Source organism: Cebidichthys violaceus, unplaced genomic scaffold (genome assembly GCF_023349555.1).
Source record: "Cebidichthys violaceus isolate CVI_PGR_0920_01 unplaced genomic scaffold, fCebVio1.0.p SCAF_31, whole genome shotgun sequence".
NCBI classification, from domain to species: domain Eukaryota; kingdom Metazoa; phylum Chordata; class Actinopteri; order Perciformes; family Stichaeidae; genus Cebidichthys; species Cebidichthys violaceus.
In genome coordinates, this window is record NW_027176495.1 from 2757933 (window position 1) to 2773422 (window position 15490).

A 15490-nucleotide genomic window follows, 5' to 3' on the forward strand; every position below is an offset into this window, starting at 1 on the left:
GATCTCATGAGATTGTTCTGTGTATTCATAAACCAGGCAAATATTGTAAACTCACTGCTGACCTCACTCAGTCTTAGTTCACAGGTGGAGCACAAAACAAACATGGAAAAGAGAATCAGCTGAACAAAGAACAAGATTATGGCAAAACCACACTATGTAGCAAAGTGACAGAAGTGGCACAGAGACACCAGAGAAGCGTGTGTGACTGCTGGGTGCTGTGGAAGAAAAGTTTCTTTCAGGTCCAATTCTGTGGCTGGTTCAGATTAGTTCAATTCACTGCGCAGTGGAGACAGAAGTTCACAACTAAGCTGTAGAATTCTCTGTGACCAGAGTGAGTCCTGGCTGTGATTATATACAGGAAACAACAGTTAAACAGAAGGTGTGGGTTGGGTTAAGCTTCTCATGAAGGACATAACTCCCTACTCAAGTCTGCAGTGGATTTTGCATGGGCTCAAAACAGATCTGAGTGATCTCGTACAGGTCTGGTCTGGGCTCTCTTTACACTACACTAAACCTCACAGAGGGTTAATTAATGTAAAATAGCTTCTGTTTGCACAGAGGTCACTGTTACAAACAGAACTGGCAGGAATACAGTTAATACAACAGGTAGAACATGTTCTTCTACAATGACAAATATAGACACATATGACATTATTGCAGAGAAAACCCCCCTAAAACATTTGAGTCGTTCCTTGTTGGCAACACAGCAGCTCTCATGCTGTGATCAGAAAGCCAGACAGCGAAGGGTTAATTGGTGGCGCTCCCAGGCAGAGAGGCAGAAGTAAACAAAAAGAGCCAGAGACTGGAGCTTCTCTGGCTGCTGGAGTTGAGGCGTGACCCTTGAGATAGGCACCGGGCTATCATGAGGGCGTCTCCCTGAGTGACTGGCCAGGAGAACAGAGAGGCCTTTGTCAGGGCTGTGTGCGAAAAAGTGCTGAGCCAAGCAGGCCCTCCCCCCCTAACCCCTCCTCCCCCACGCTGTTTCTCTCTCTTTCTCCCTGAAGACACACACAAATGCTCATACACACACTTGTCTGTATTTACCAGCAGTCCCAGGGGATGAGGCTTTCACTTCAGCTGGAGGGAGGTTAAGGAGGCGAACACAGAGCCGGTTTTGTGGTTAAAGCCCGTATATGTTAGCGATGCATTCTGGGAAGCGTCGTTAAGCTTTAATACAATCTGCAACAGTTTGTGTTTGCAGTCAAATCAACTTTGAGAGAAATGTCATCCCGTCTGACAAAATGTCTGGTCTTCATCTCTAAACCACGATGAAGAAACGTGTGTGTTGTGCACAACACACTCTGTGTTTACTGGTCTGCTGGCAACTTTCACAGTCAATTTTTGCCAAGAGCGCACCAAAAATGATTTTTATTCTTTCACTGCTCGGGCAAAATGAAGATGTTTCACACAAAGTAAGACTTCACATTATTTTGAAATGAGGAATGAGAATGAAAAGATGTCAGCGTCTCATTAGGGCCATGATGTGGTGTAATCTAACAGTAACAGTATGGCTTCATCCTTTGAAGTAACTTGACACACCAACGTTGTTCTTGTTTTATCACAATGTCCTAAAGGCCAGGCAGTCTGTCCACAAAGGCTTGATGTTGAGCTGATTATACATACAGTGACTGTCACTTACCTCAACACGCTGTTTGCAGAAAACAAACATTAAAATGCCTCAGCTTGCCCTAAAGCTCAACACAATGCAATATGTTAATCTTAATGAGGTTCAGGTCAGGCCTTGAAAACGTGGATTTCCCCCCTGAGGCCGTGTGTTTCTGCTCCCCCCCACATGACACACATACGTAGAGGCTCCTCTAACCTTCCTCCTGGCCTCTGCTCAAGCAGCTGCCTGAAGGAGATTGCTTTAGTGACAGAAAAGTGAATCACAGTTTAACTAAGGTTGCACCTTCCCCCAGAGGGTAGAGCGTGCAGAAAAAAGAAGATGTGCTAAACTCCATCACTCCCCTCCAGGGCTCAATGCTTCTATTGTTCATACTAAATGAACTTTTTCGTGGGTTTAAATCACTGGTGTTTAGTCAAAGAAGAGGTTTGTATTCAGGGAGACTTTTAGTGATCGTTGCTGTTTGAGTGGCAGCAGAAGCATGTGAGGTGATGAACACGTGACTCATTTAAACCATCCCATTTCATTGAGAGCTACACCAGCGGCATGAAGCAGCGTGGCTCTATGGGTGGAAAAGTCCACCACGAAATATCTGACCGAGGGCTGGATGGGTTGAGAAACAGCCTCACACAGACATTCATGGTCCCCAGAGAGTGAACCCTGAGGACTTTGGTGAACACCTGACTTTTCATTTAGTGCCATCGTGGGTTTGATTTATGTCCCAACAACTAATAGATGGGTTGCCATGAAACCTTCATAACCACCTCAGATTGGGTTTTAATAAGTTATGATCTCTTCACCTATTTTAATAAGTTATGATCTCTTCACCTATTTTAATAAGTTATGATCTCTTCACCTATTTTAATAAGTTATGATCTCTTCACCTATTTTAATAAGTTATGATCTCTTCACCTTTTGTCCAGAGATGACATATGTTAGCGTCACACTGGTTCCCTCGTCAAAAGGCCCGATGGGATTTTTCCTTTGGATTTTGGATTATTTCAGAAAATAAACTCTCTGGGAAACACAAGTTTATGATACACTTTTTGTTCAGCAAGATAATCTTCAAAAATGAACTCCACTTTCATGATGTTTGAAGCGTGAATGCATTCGCCAGAATTAAAAAGCTAACGTTAGCCCATGAACAAGCTACACCACTGTCACATGAGTGTGGGCAAACACAACGAGGCACACTAGTCAGTTATGGTTCGGATCATTTCATATTCAAACTTCAAAACTGTCGTCCACAAACCAGTGGTGACTGCCTGTATTTCTTATATACAGTCATTGTATCAGACTCTAATTCCAAAGCGTTTCACCGTGATGTTGTCCGTCTTCTTTGAGTTTCTTTTACTGGCTGTAACTTGAACAGGCAGAGACCTGGAGAAGCTCTTTACACGCCACAGCATCCCGCTCTGTGTCAGAGTTCTCCAGGTCTCTGAGACTGGGATGTGATGTTTACAACGCTGCAGGCTTCTTTTCCCAGTGTGGGTTTAAAATCACTGGCTAAGCTAGTCTCAGACCAGTCAAAACCAGGACTGGGAACATGTCAGTTGCGGGCATCATCTTCTTCCAGGAGGATCACCGATGTGATCTTCCTGCTGTTATTTAAAGTCAACTGTGTATGTGCTTTCAGCTTTTCTTCAGTAACAGAAACGAAGCACACGCCATTTCAATTGTCCATAAAGTTTTAATGAAAAAAAAAACAGCAATGTACCCATTCAACAACAGAAGAAAATAAGAGAAATTGTAAGATTTCGAGAGTCAAGCTCTTATGTACAGCATATTGCACTAGAAAAAGAACAAACATCCCCGTCCTCCTTCGTTCCCTCCATCGCTTCATTTCCTGCGCCGTGTGACACAGAGCAGTCCCAAAGATAACACAGCCAGTGCTTCAACAAAAACTGCTACATCTGGACTGGGTCTCACTTCATTAGGACACATGAATGTGAAATCCTTGAGACCACTCTGAACCTAAAGAAAGAAATGTGAAGACAATACAAACTCCCACAGCGCAGGAGTCTGGATTAAGCTCCACTGTTCAGTTCATGTATTGAAAGAGATATCGTGGTTTTCACTCCATTAAATTACATTCAAACCTTTAAGATACCGTTTTTTTCCAGGAATGTTGGACATGCATTTTTACTCCATTTACATATATCGAAAAAAGCCCTTGAACTGAGAGTGTCACAGCAGACTTGGCAATATCCAAAATTATAAATGCCACAACATTGAAAAAAAGCAATCATAGCAAAAAAGTTGTGTTGTTGTAGTTCGTTCTTCGTCTTCTTACAAAAAGATGTGGAAAATCTGAGCCAAAAAGGTTTTTTATAAAGGTAGCAACAATAGCCGCGTCAAATCCATGTCCAATGTATAAAAGAAACACCAATTCACAGCACTGACAGTAAAGATGCACTCTGTCTTTAAAAAAAAACGATCGAAGAAATTTGATATTAAAGACACCGAAGGTCGAACGAATAACAAACGCTTCACTTGAGTCTTGGTGACGACCGACTCGGTGGCTGTTCAACCCGCCTCAAATAACACTGGGCACCATGGTGGCTCATCGCTCCTTCAAACGTAAACCCGCAGCCCGACTACAGCGCAGATGAGAAAGCCCAGACGAGCTACGGGCCGGTCCAGCGTGTCACGGGTCCTACAGAGTCCTCAGAGGGGAGCTTCAGCACAGGAGTAGAAAGAGAGGCGCAGAGTACAGTATACAGGTAAAAAATGCTGTTGTTTTTTTTACAGTGCACATTGATTGCAAACAGTCGTTTCTGATATTAAGAAGGTTTCGCGTGGTGAAACTCGCCGTTCGTGCCGAGACATGTCAAAGGTTGAGCCGGTGCCTCGTGGAACAGATTTCTTTGCGTATCAAGGCACAACGAACACGCCGCACTGTTTGAGCCAACGCTACGCAGCGGAGCGCGTTGTTCTCCCAACGAGTGAGAGAAGAGCTGCGACCGGCGACTTTGGGTAATTATGCCGAGCGTTGATGATGATGTGGCAGGTCTGTTACTCACAAGGCACGTTTTGTACATTTGATTGTCTGTTGTTGACGTGATTTGTAAAGACTCACACCATTCCTGTGAGAACGCACGAGGCACATGGCTTTAGTCCAGCCTCCCCACACACAGGCACCAAACACACAAGCCACTGCGCATCAACCATGAGAAGAAAGGGACTGTACACACCGAGAGAGCATCTATACAGTAGCACTGAGCAAATATACAGAAAATAAATTAGAATAAATTATGTAAAAAGGAACAAAACAAAGTGAATCTTGTTCTCAGTCCGGACAGGGAGTAGTTAAAGGTGACGCTGGACGACGACAGAGAGGGCGGAGCTTGGGACTGAAGACCAGAGAGCGTCTCTCGGACTTGGCTCAGCGTTCAGTGTTTGCAGGAAACAAACTTTTGGTTCAGCATTTGGAAAACATAAAAAGTCGAATGAAACGTCTTTGCTTGTGCAGCGTCGTCTACCAACACGGAGTCGTCATTCAAAGGCAGATCGTTTGCAAACGCAACTCAAAAATTAGCATCAGGTAATTAGCATGGTTCTTAACTACTCCCTGAAGAAAGCATAAAAGAGGAAGAACAAAACCATCAGTGTCTTCAAAGGTTCATATCATGAATCTACAACAGACTGAAATAAAACATCAACTTAGGAATCTTTAACATCTTACTCAAAGTCCTTCTAGACTTTTTCCTTTATGAACCTTAGGTGGAGAAACAGTGGCTGTGCCGTTACAGAATGCTAACGTAGCAGTTGTCACAAAGGGGCTTAATCATCTTCTCCTGTTCCCAATGTGTGAGTAGAAACGTTTGAACTGTACACAAGCTGAACACACCACTGGCAGTTTGGTGAAAGAAAGCACTTGAATGAACGGTGGATACAGACATCCGTGCTCGAGACATTTACACCCGGAGTGAAACGAAATAAAAATGCATCTCGGTAACTTGAACCCAAAAAGTTTCTGCAACGAAGATGTTTGTTAAGAGGCGTACTTTCATTGAGAACAGTCGTGTTTTGGGAAACGTCCTTCTATGGATATCAGTTTGATTGCAAATGCAACAGATCCCTAAGATTAGACTTCCTTCCAACTGGCTTGAATATTGCTCGCCCCTAAAAAACGCCGATAAGTGTCACCCCCCCCACCCCCACAGGCGGCCCACACTATGCAGCAAAGGGCAAAATTGCGATTGTCAATCCAGCCAGAGAAAGAAACACTGAACAGCTTCAGAATACGATGACATTCACCCAAAGACCTTCAGCCGGGTGATTGTTTTAGTTCCCTGATCGTGGTCCCACACGGAGATGTGGTGTTTGTGCTCATTTGGTTTCAAAATGATTGCAGATTTTGGGAACAGAAAGCACGCACTCCTACATACACGTGATCACAAAAGAGCAGTCACAATGGTGATCCAGTCAGAATATCTTCAGCACACCTACATTCAAGTATACGTGTGTCTTCTCCTTCCAATCGACAGGGTCTGAATCTACACAGTGGGTCTTCAGGCCATCGGCATCACGAGTGGTGCTGCAGATGGAGAGGCTGATGAGGACACGGGGCGGTGTGACGGCCCCGACGTCTACCGAGGAAGCTGGTACAACTTTCTAATCAGCCAGTGTGGAACACTACAGGATAAGGACAGGGCTTCTTGTTTTTTCTGAGGATAAATTAGAAATGTGCCTCGAGTCCTCAAGGTTTGAAGTCAGTAACTTCAGCAACAGAAATGTCCACAGAAACAAGTGTCCAAATCTTTAAATGAATCTCTATATTTCATGACTTCCTTGACGCAAACGTACTGTGGCAGGAGAGAATAAGGCATTCCCTGGACTGATGGAGGTCCTTCAAGACTTGAAATACCAAATAAAAAGAGCAGTTTACTGTACAAAATAGGTAATCTTACAAATATTTCGAAAATATCTCTTCAAACGCAATGGCTTCTTCTTGGAGAGGCGAAAAAACAACTACAAAAACAAAAACAAGGACAAAATTGTAATCGGTCTCCGTCCAGCGGTGACCAGTGTCTTCTTCATCTCATCTTTGTGTTCAATTAGAAAACAAAATCCAAACCCGTGTTCCATCTTACAGTGCCATCTTAAAGTCTGGTCCCTTGTCCCCTGCGGGGGGAACAGGGGCTGAGGAGAGGCCGGCAGGAAGCCCCTCATCTCTGCTCTCCTCTCAGGCGGGGGAGCAGAGCCTCTCTGGGGAACAGAAAGCCAAACAGGGCCATCGCAAGGCGCATCCAGGCAGGCAGGTGTTGTCTCTGATACCTCAGGAACTGCAGGGAAACAGGGAGAAACACACGTTAGCTGGTTAGCATGGGGGGGGGGGGGCATGTTAAATCAACTGCTCATCAGACCGTCTCACATTTCATCACAACAGGCCTGTGAGCTCAGACCACATGACCTCGTAGACGGCATGTTTCCACAACATCGGCTTGTGTCTAGCAAACATGTCCGTCTCATCCTGCAGAACATGCAGGGTCAGGGTTTCCTAGCGACTCTCGTTCACTGCTTGTCTGATGAGAGGATGAAAATGACCCTCGCTCGGCTCTGAGACAGTCCCGCTGATTAAATGTCGCTCTGTTGACTTCTAAACAAGAACGCTCAAAGTGAAGCGCTTATTTCATCACAGCTCTCTTGTAACAGACGAGTCAGACGAATAATTATCAAAACAAAGCCGAAGGAAAGCGAAGCTGCTCCCTCCTTTTGAGCTGCCTTCTTCCAGCTCTTGTCATTTTCTTTTTGGGGGGCTGTGCAGCCAGATGAAGGGGTTCCTCCTCTCTGATCCTGCACAGCTCCCACTGGCTTTCCAAACAGCCCGCGCTCCGATATTGCAGCCTGTTGCGTAAGCATTCCTGTTAGGATCTCTCTCTGTCTCCCTGCTCTCTCCATCAAGGTCTCTACCAGCCCAGCAACCACAGCCCGCCACAGGCCGTTATAGACTGGAGTGAATAGAAGCAGCACAGCTACACGTAACCCTAATTGTCCTTAATTGCCTTAATTCTACACTGCTGAGTGTATTTAAACAGGACCCTGGTTTGTTCCTCTTTCTGCTGTCATGGTGTGTGTTTTGTTTCCTTTTTTAGGCTAATGCCCCCAAACAATAAAGAAAACTACAAACATGTATGTTTACTCAATACTAGAATGGATTCACTTTTTATTTGAAGCATTTTACTGGCCAAAAAAGTTAGTCAAAACTAGTGTTTAAGACTCAAACCTCAAATACAATGTACTTCACATCAACAACAACCCACACATTAGCACACACCGGCTACCTCTGCCTGGAGAAGTGAAGCAGTCTAACAATAGCTGCAGACACAATACAGAAGAAGTGATTGGATATCAGAAGAGATCACTTGTGATTATTCTCCCTTTGGAACATTCCTACAGCAGCAGGATGAAAAGTCGCTGGAGCGCAGACAGCAGACAAAAAAGAAACGCTCCTCTCTTATCTCTCTGTCACAGAGTTGCACACACCAACCAAAACACACACGAAGACGCACCGCGGCAGTCAGCGGGACAGCTGAGGTATTGTGGGTAGCCGTGAGTCACGGTCTATTTTTAGACACCGTACAAACAGCCGGCCGAGTCTACCCAGACACAGACTCACTCCTGCTGGTGACAGTCACAGCTTCCTCACCTCCTCTTCCTCATAAACTCTCACCATACTCACTTTCTTTACCTTCTTTCTCTCTCTCTCTATTTCTGTCTTTATGGAGCCCAGTCGAGAGCTTTTTGAAACTTATCAGCCACGCCATGGCAAAAACACTCCCGGCACATAATTATTAACTCAGTTCATATTCATGTGACTTGTGTGGACTCTCAGTCAGAGCAGCGACTGCTTTACAAACACTGATACGAGTAACCCCCTGGACCTGTTATCCAACACACAGCGATACCAGATCTCACCAGGAGAACACAGAGGTGTGAGAGGAACATGTTGTCAGTCAGACTGGGACACAATGTTTCCCTGAGGATTTCATTTCTTGATATACGCAATTAATCGCATATCAGGGACTAGACATGATCACGTGTGCTCAACTATCCCCTCGGGAGCCTCTACACTCAATTACCTTCATCATCTCTACGTCCCACAATGTTTCATGAGGTATGACCAGGACAACCAAGTCAGCTTTCAGGTAAAAGTCACAGGAGGGTGTCAATTAACCAGGTGTTTTCTAGAAAACATCTGGAGCACAGAAACAGATGAGTGAATTGATCTCATTCTTCTGTCTCTGTAAGCCAGAACACGTTTCTCTGAGAGTCCCGTCGGCTGCAGCGACACGGTATCAGCGTGGTTTACAACCCTCCGCTCGGACTAAAGTACCGTGACCTCCACCAAAGGGCCCAAATAAGAAGCAATATTTAGATATTCTCAGCCAGGATACTGACTGAATACATGTTAGTTTTGTAGTTTTAGAATTCGCATGAAGTTACTGAATCGTGCTGTATTAGCGATTGAGGACTTTTCCTTCAGTGTGGTTGAATCACTGCACAAGCTGTTTCTATTCACAGCTGGTTGTGAACAGTCCAGCTGGCAACATGTTCTGTCCCGTTTCCTCCTAAGAGTGAGCCACAGGTTGAACCACGTAGCTTTGACTTGTGTCTCTAAGTACAAGCTGACACACACAGACAGTTATGACACAAAACACAAACTTTTTGTCTCAAGTCATCAGATATGGATTGAGTCCTGGCCTGCTGCTGATGACGTGTCTCGTGGCGTTTATGTAACATCATTTCTTCTCTGTCAGTCCACCTGTGATCCTACTGTTTACACTTTGACACTGAAAAGTTTCATTCAGGCTCAGTTGTTTGAAGTGGGGGGGTCATTTAACAACCCACTGCACTGCTTGGGAGTGAGGCTTACCAGTTCAACGTGATCCTGTTGGAACTTGTCTCCGATCTCCCGAAGCTTACGACCGATTTGCGCCTCCACGCTCGCCCCTGCCTGCTCCTCGGGCCTCTCTGCCATCCTGTCCTCTTCCTCCCCTCTGCCCTCCTCCTCCTCCGCTTCAATCTGCCTCTCTCCCCGGTCCTCCATGGGCTCAAACTGAGCGGGGAAATGTGAGCGTAATCCAGCGTTGCCTAAAAGGAAAACATCAAGCTTCTTAAAACTTGTGTTGCTGTTGGATCTCTTCAAATGACCGAGAGGCTGCTGTGAGTGTCAGAGCCAAGTTGAATATCAGGCTATAGTTCAGTAAAACCACTTATGTTGATTTGTAGATGAGACGGCGTGAAATAATCTTGAGTAATATTAACGGCCTCAAACACAGCTGTGTCCGACCTGCTGAGTGGAATAAAGACTCTCTATTTGACGCTGCTGTTGTGTTGCTTTCTTGAGCGTTGGTAGGTGGAGGATTCAAACACCGCATTAAGTCAGCAGCGTCCTCGGTGACCTGCTGCCTCTCTGTCGAGTCAATGAGTTTACTCAGAGCCTCTAGCATGTGCTTCTGCAGTCAGGAGCAAAACACATTTGTTCTGTTATCATGTGTGCAGAATGCCTCACAGAGGACCATGATACCTTTAAGAAACGGGGCCGAGTGCATGACATGCATTAGTGCTAGATTACAATGTAGGACAAGGTAACAACATAGTCAGTGGTGTTTATGTATCGAGGACTTTAAACCCAGAACAATATGCACGTCTCACTCACTGACGTCAACAACACTCTACTTCAACATTGGTTCAATTCAATTAGGGTGATGTCACACTGATTTGATTAGAGATGGGAAAACCATATTGGATTAAAAGTGTTGGTCATATTAGTGCTGGTATGTCCCTTTATGTATGTAATGAAGTCAGTGTTGTCTGTTTTCATTCTTTCAAGAAATGGTCATTTAAAATCCAAAAAAAGAAACGGGAATGCAATTCATTCATTAGATTTAAGTTAATAGTATATTTCTGTATTACTATTTGTAAAGATAAATCTACACAGTAAACAAACCGTTTCTTGGAATGGAATGTTCCTCATGTTCCTCATGTTCTGTATAATAGGACAAGGGGTTCTTCCAGTTACCAGGAAACATATTTTCTGTTTAGTAGTGAGAATTTAAAATTTAACTTAGTTTGTTTAATAAGAGAAAAACAGAGAAAAGCCCGCCTCCCGCTCTCAGACGGACAGCTTGTGATCACTTGGGTCGTAGCGGAAGGTTCTCTGTGAGTAACTCAGAACATGAGGTAGTGCTGGAACACATCAGCTCACTCCTGCTTACCGTGAAAGGGTACGCGAGGCTGCCGGAGCAAGCTGCAGGGCAGCGTGTTGATGCCGACGCTGTTGTTGTTGTTGTGGCTCTGTGACGTGGGCACGGCGGCGGTGACGGCGGCGGCGAGGGCCTGTCCAGCCGAGATCTGTGTGGAGCGGTCTTCGTATTTGACGTCCCTGAAGGGCGTTCCCCAGAGCTGCGAGATGGGCCGTGACATGTCCTCCTCCTCATCATCCATCCGACGCCTCAGCGGTAAAGTCCCTGAGAGGAGAAGAGGACACGAGATGGAACCGTTAGAAATAGACACGACGAGTGTGTGAGTGTGAGTGTGAGTGTGTGTGTGTGTGTGTGTGTGTGAGCGTTAAAGAACACCTATCTGTGGGACTGTTTGACGAATATGTGTCTACGATCTTCAGTTGGCAGGTAATCCGGGTGGGATTTGTTTCAAGGCCAAACAAAATAAATATCATCCTGTTATCTGTTGAAACTTTGCCCTCTGGCTCCCTGTCTCCATTAAATGAAAACAAGTCATTAGTCATTATAAAGCCCAGTGAGAGGCTCATGTTGTGTGAGGTAACACTGAAAACAGGCACAGATGGATCTGCCAACGTACACACACACACACACACACACACACACACACACACACACACACACACACACACACCATCATCTCCTGTAATGTAGTGATGAGTAGCAACAGGAGCCAAACGTATGGAAACGTGTGGGTCTAAATCTCCACAAATCTGCCATCCTCCTGCAGCACATCTTTATATCAAGCTGCCCCCCCGCCCCAACAAAAATATACCGTAACCTCAATCACAGAGCAGAGGCACAGTCTCACCTCCTCAGATCAACATGAATACCTGCTCATGTCCCTCTTCCCTCTGTGAACCACACAATATCTGGATAGCTGCCCGTCTGCACTATAAACACACACACACACACACACACACACACACACACACACACACACACACACACACACACACACACACACACACACACACACACATCAAGCGGATGGTGTGTGAGTGAAACCTCCGTGAAACCAAAGTCTGGCTAGACTGTCATGTGCTGCATGCAGCAGCCGTTTCATGAGGGAGATAACGAGTTTCACTCCATCCTCGACTGTGGTGCTCAACACAAACACTCTCTCTCTTCCTCTTGGCCACATGCCACAATCTGAACTAGTGTTTCATATTTTCATCAAGCGTGCCCACTTTGTTTTCCTCTTTGCGGTGTGAGCGGAGATACATGGGCCGGGTTGACTGTCGAGTACAAAAGTTAAAACTGGATATACTGGACTTGTGTTTACCGAGTGACGCGGTCTGTTTGGTACATCGCTCTTTGTTAAAGTGTCAGCGCCTGATGTCATATCATATGGAGTCAAATGAGGAAAAACACTGGCTTATCCAATGATCCAGAACTCATTATAGTACGATGCAAGTCTCTGAATCGGGACTATCTGTAAAGAAAAAAACAGGTGATTGATCCACAGCGTCCTCTGGCCTCCATCATTCACAGGGAATTCAGTAGTGAAGTCAGTCCGCTTTCACACTGCAAACTAATTAGATGCATACATTCAAAGAATCGGCATTAACTTCTCCTCTAGGCAAATTAGTTTGTACATTAATTAATATGCACCAAGGGCTTCTCTGCAACTGTACAACAAGTTCCACTGACATCAATTATGCACTTGTGTTGAGTGTCACTGGCAACGTGAGCCCTGTCTTGAAATTTCTACTGGCAGTCAACAGAGGACTGGCAAGATTACAATAGTGTCAGACACATGAAACAACAACAAACGCAGACAGGAAAACAGAACGACATTGCGCACACACACACACACACACACACACACACACACACACACACACACACACACACACACACACACACACACACACACACACACACACACAGTGCCTGGGGCAGCAGGGAGGCCTGGCAGCCACCACAGCGCTGGTCAGAGGCTCAAAGCTGCTGCAGAAAGTGGCTCCCTCTGCTGCACCATCTGTGCACCGGGCTCTCCTCCATGCACCACTCAGGGTGGGGGTGAACTCAAGGTGAGCTCTGCTGCTATTTATCCCACTGCCTTCATGTAACTAGGCGATGCATAATCCCGTGGATATCAGTGTGCTGATGACCAATACAGTCATGCACGCTACTTCACCTATCACTGGAAGAAGATCCAACCAACCCAGAGACCCAGAGACACGTCGTTCTATCTGTATGGTAAATGATCATGTTGTTGATGTAAGTTACCACTGAGACGCAAACCTGTTCTCTACACAGTTGGAATAAATCAAAGTTACAAACTGAAATGTTCATCTATCATGTGTTTCTGTGGGCTCCGGAGGACCACCGGGAACCCGCTGCGTCTTTACCCGCATTGAGGAGCTCGATGCCCGGTGCAGCTCGCCGCGGAAACACGCGGAGTCCTCTCGCTCGTCACTGTCGACACAACATTCGCGAATATGACAGCCGCAATATTGTGAAGAAACAGGAAGGTGACACGTGATGCGAACCACAGACGAAATTGTGGAATAAAACTTTGTTTTTGTCTCGCTCCAAAAAACCCCAAAGCAGGTAAAAGTTGATCCAGGTGTTGGTTCGGTTATTACTGCAGGATTTCAGAAGCGCGTCATAACGGTGTTACTCGCACGGCTCCCATTATCCTGCGTGGACACTTTCTCTCCCCCAAAACAAACACCTCCGATGAACAACAGAGCCGATAGATCCACAGATATTAACGCGTGGACTAAAACACGGACAGGCCATCTCACTGTGTGGTGTTCGGCCACGCTTCTTACTTAATGATCTGTAATATTGTGTCGCGACAAAACAGCTACAGACCAGCGAGTGCGTCCCAAAAGATCGGGCAACATCAGCCGGGACGGGGTGAACTCAGCACGCGCGCGGGGAGGCGATGGATAGCAGCAGTCACTTCATCATTTATTCACTTGGTCCGTTGAAACGCGAGCAGAGAGCCTCGCTGAGGAGCAGAGCCGGACAGAAACACTTCTATACAAACAGAATAAACGGCTCCCTTCCATGTGCCACCGCTCCGGTGAAGTCCGCTCACCCCGTCTCTGCCCGGGCATGTCCAAGCTGACAAATCACCAGAAACCAACGAGTCGCTGCAATGGAGCGACGTCTCCCTTTTTTAAACTGGAATAAACGACCGGTACACTCACCGCCAGCACGCGCGCTTTCCGTTGTGATCGGTGGTATCTTGACAACTTGCCGTTACCTTGTTTTCCACGGACTGCGTTGGAGCGACTCGTATCCCTCTTTGCATCACAGCCTCTCGTGCATGTTTGCTGACTAGAGCGGGTTGTTTTTTCTCGCTGTGGAGAACTAGCGGTCCGCCCCGATGACTGGGGATCCGCCCCTCGGTAACGTGGAAGGTGGAGCAGAGTCAGCGACACTGAGTTATGCAAATGAAACACACCTAAGGGGTATTATATAGCTCACATTAGCGCAGATATTGTGTATGCACGATGATAATTCACAGTAGTCTGACTACTTATGAGAGAAATGTATCAAATGGAAGAACTACTCGAGTAAAGTCCAAGTATCTCTAGTGTATACTCAGTGTAGGCTAGTACATGAATTAAACTACGACCAAACGGGCTGATGACAAATCAATCCACCATTCTATATGTGGGTGTTTATGCCGAATAACTGCAGCATTTATAACAACACCATTAAAAGCTGGTAATATTCTAACGACACGTTGAGCTCACGCTGTATTGTTTTTCAGAGCCGAGAAATAAATCGTGTCTGGCCCTTTAAGAGAACGGTCCTACCCGCGACCAGCAGCGAACCAATCAGATGGTTTGTTTTGGTCCCGCCCTCTGCTCCGTGTATCTTGACACGTGGAGGGGGAAAAACACAACCCCAGATAAGCATGTGACTGCGCTCAGCCTCCGCTCAGCTGATTGGGAGCTGCTGCTGGATGGAGTGATTGCACTCACCCAGTTACTGCTGTGATGGTGTGATGAGGAGTTGTGTAGCCTGCTGTCATGGCAACAAATAGATAAAAAATGTCACAGTCACACATTTTACACCATGATATATAATGTGTTTTATGTCTCAAACTGTGTAAAGAAACAGAACCTACATAACAGAACCAACGGTTAAATAAGTACATTCATTTAAGTACTGTTCTGTATTTAAATGCAATTTTGATGTACTTCACTTGAGTGTTAACATTTATAATACATGTATTAAAATGATCTCTACTTTGACTTATCAGTCTTGTATCATGTGACGTAACCCTCTTTACAGGTGCTGACTGAGTGCTTTTACTTTTGATACATATTGAATACATATTGCAGGTAGTAGGGTGTACTTATGCATAACATAACATAACCTAGCATAGCATAACATAGCATAGCATAACATAACATAGCATAACATAGCATAACCTAGCATAGCATAACATAGCATAGCATAACATAACATAGTATAACATAGCATAACATAGCATAGCATAGCATAACATAGCATAACATAGCATAGCATAGCATAACATAGCATAACATAACATAACATAGCATAACATAGCATAACATAGCATAGCATAGCATAACATAGCATAACATAGCATAACATAACATAGCATAACATAACATAGCATAAC

General features: G+C 45.3%; 1 protein-coding gene across 2 annotated transcripts; it reads right to left on the bottom strand.

The window, feature by feature from the left end:
* Nucleotides 1-3294: 3294 nt before the first annotated feature.
* On the bottom strand, nt 3295-14151 carry bmf2 (BCL2 modifying factor 2). Of its 2 annotated transcripts, XM_068724510.1 has the most exons (4): nt 14040-14151; nt 10849-11100; nt 9504-9721; nt 3295-6912 (listed from the first exon to the last, which is right to left on the bottom strand). In XM_068724510.1, the coding sequence occupies exons 2-4, from the start codon at nt 11075-11077 to the stop codon at nt 6796-6798; spliced, it is 564 nt and encodes a 187-aa protein (XP_068580611.1). In that variant the 5' UTR covers nt 11078-11100; nt 14040-14151; the 3' UTR covers nt 3295-6795. The 2 variants fall into 2 exon arrangements, with proteins under 2 accessions (XP_068580611.1, XP_068580612.1); XM_068724511.1 differs by lacking the exon at nt 14040-14151 and having other exon boundaries at nt 10849-12620.
* Nucleotides 14152-15490: the final 1339 nt, after the last annotated feature.

Coding starts and splice junctions, on each gene's coding strand:
- bmf2 (XM_068724510.1), bottom strand. CDS start 11,077: ATGGATGATGAGGAGGAGGACATGTCACGGCCCATCTCGCAGCTCTGG. Junction 9,722..10,848: donor GCCTCGCGTACCCTTTCACG/GTAAGCAGGAGT, acceptor TTTTCCTTTTAG/GCAACGCTGGATTACGCTCA. Junction 6,913..9,503: donor AACAGGATCACGTTGAACTG/GTAAGCCTCACT, acceptor GTTTCCCTGCAG/TTCCTGAGGTATCAGAGACA.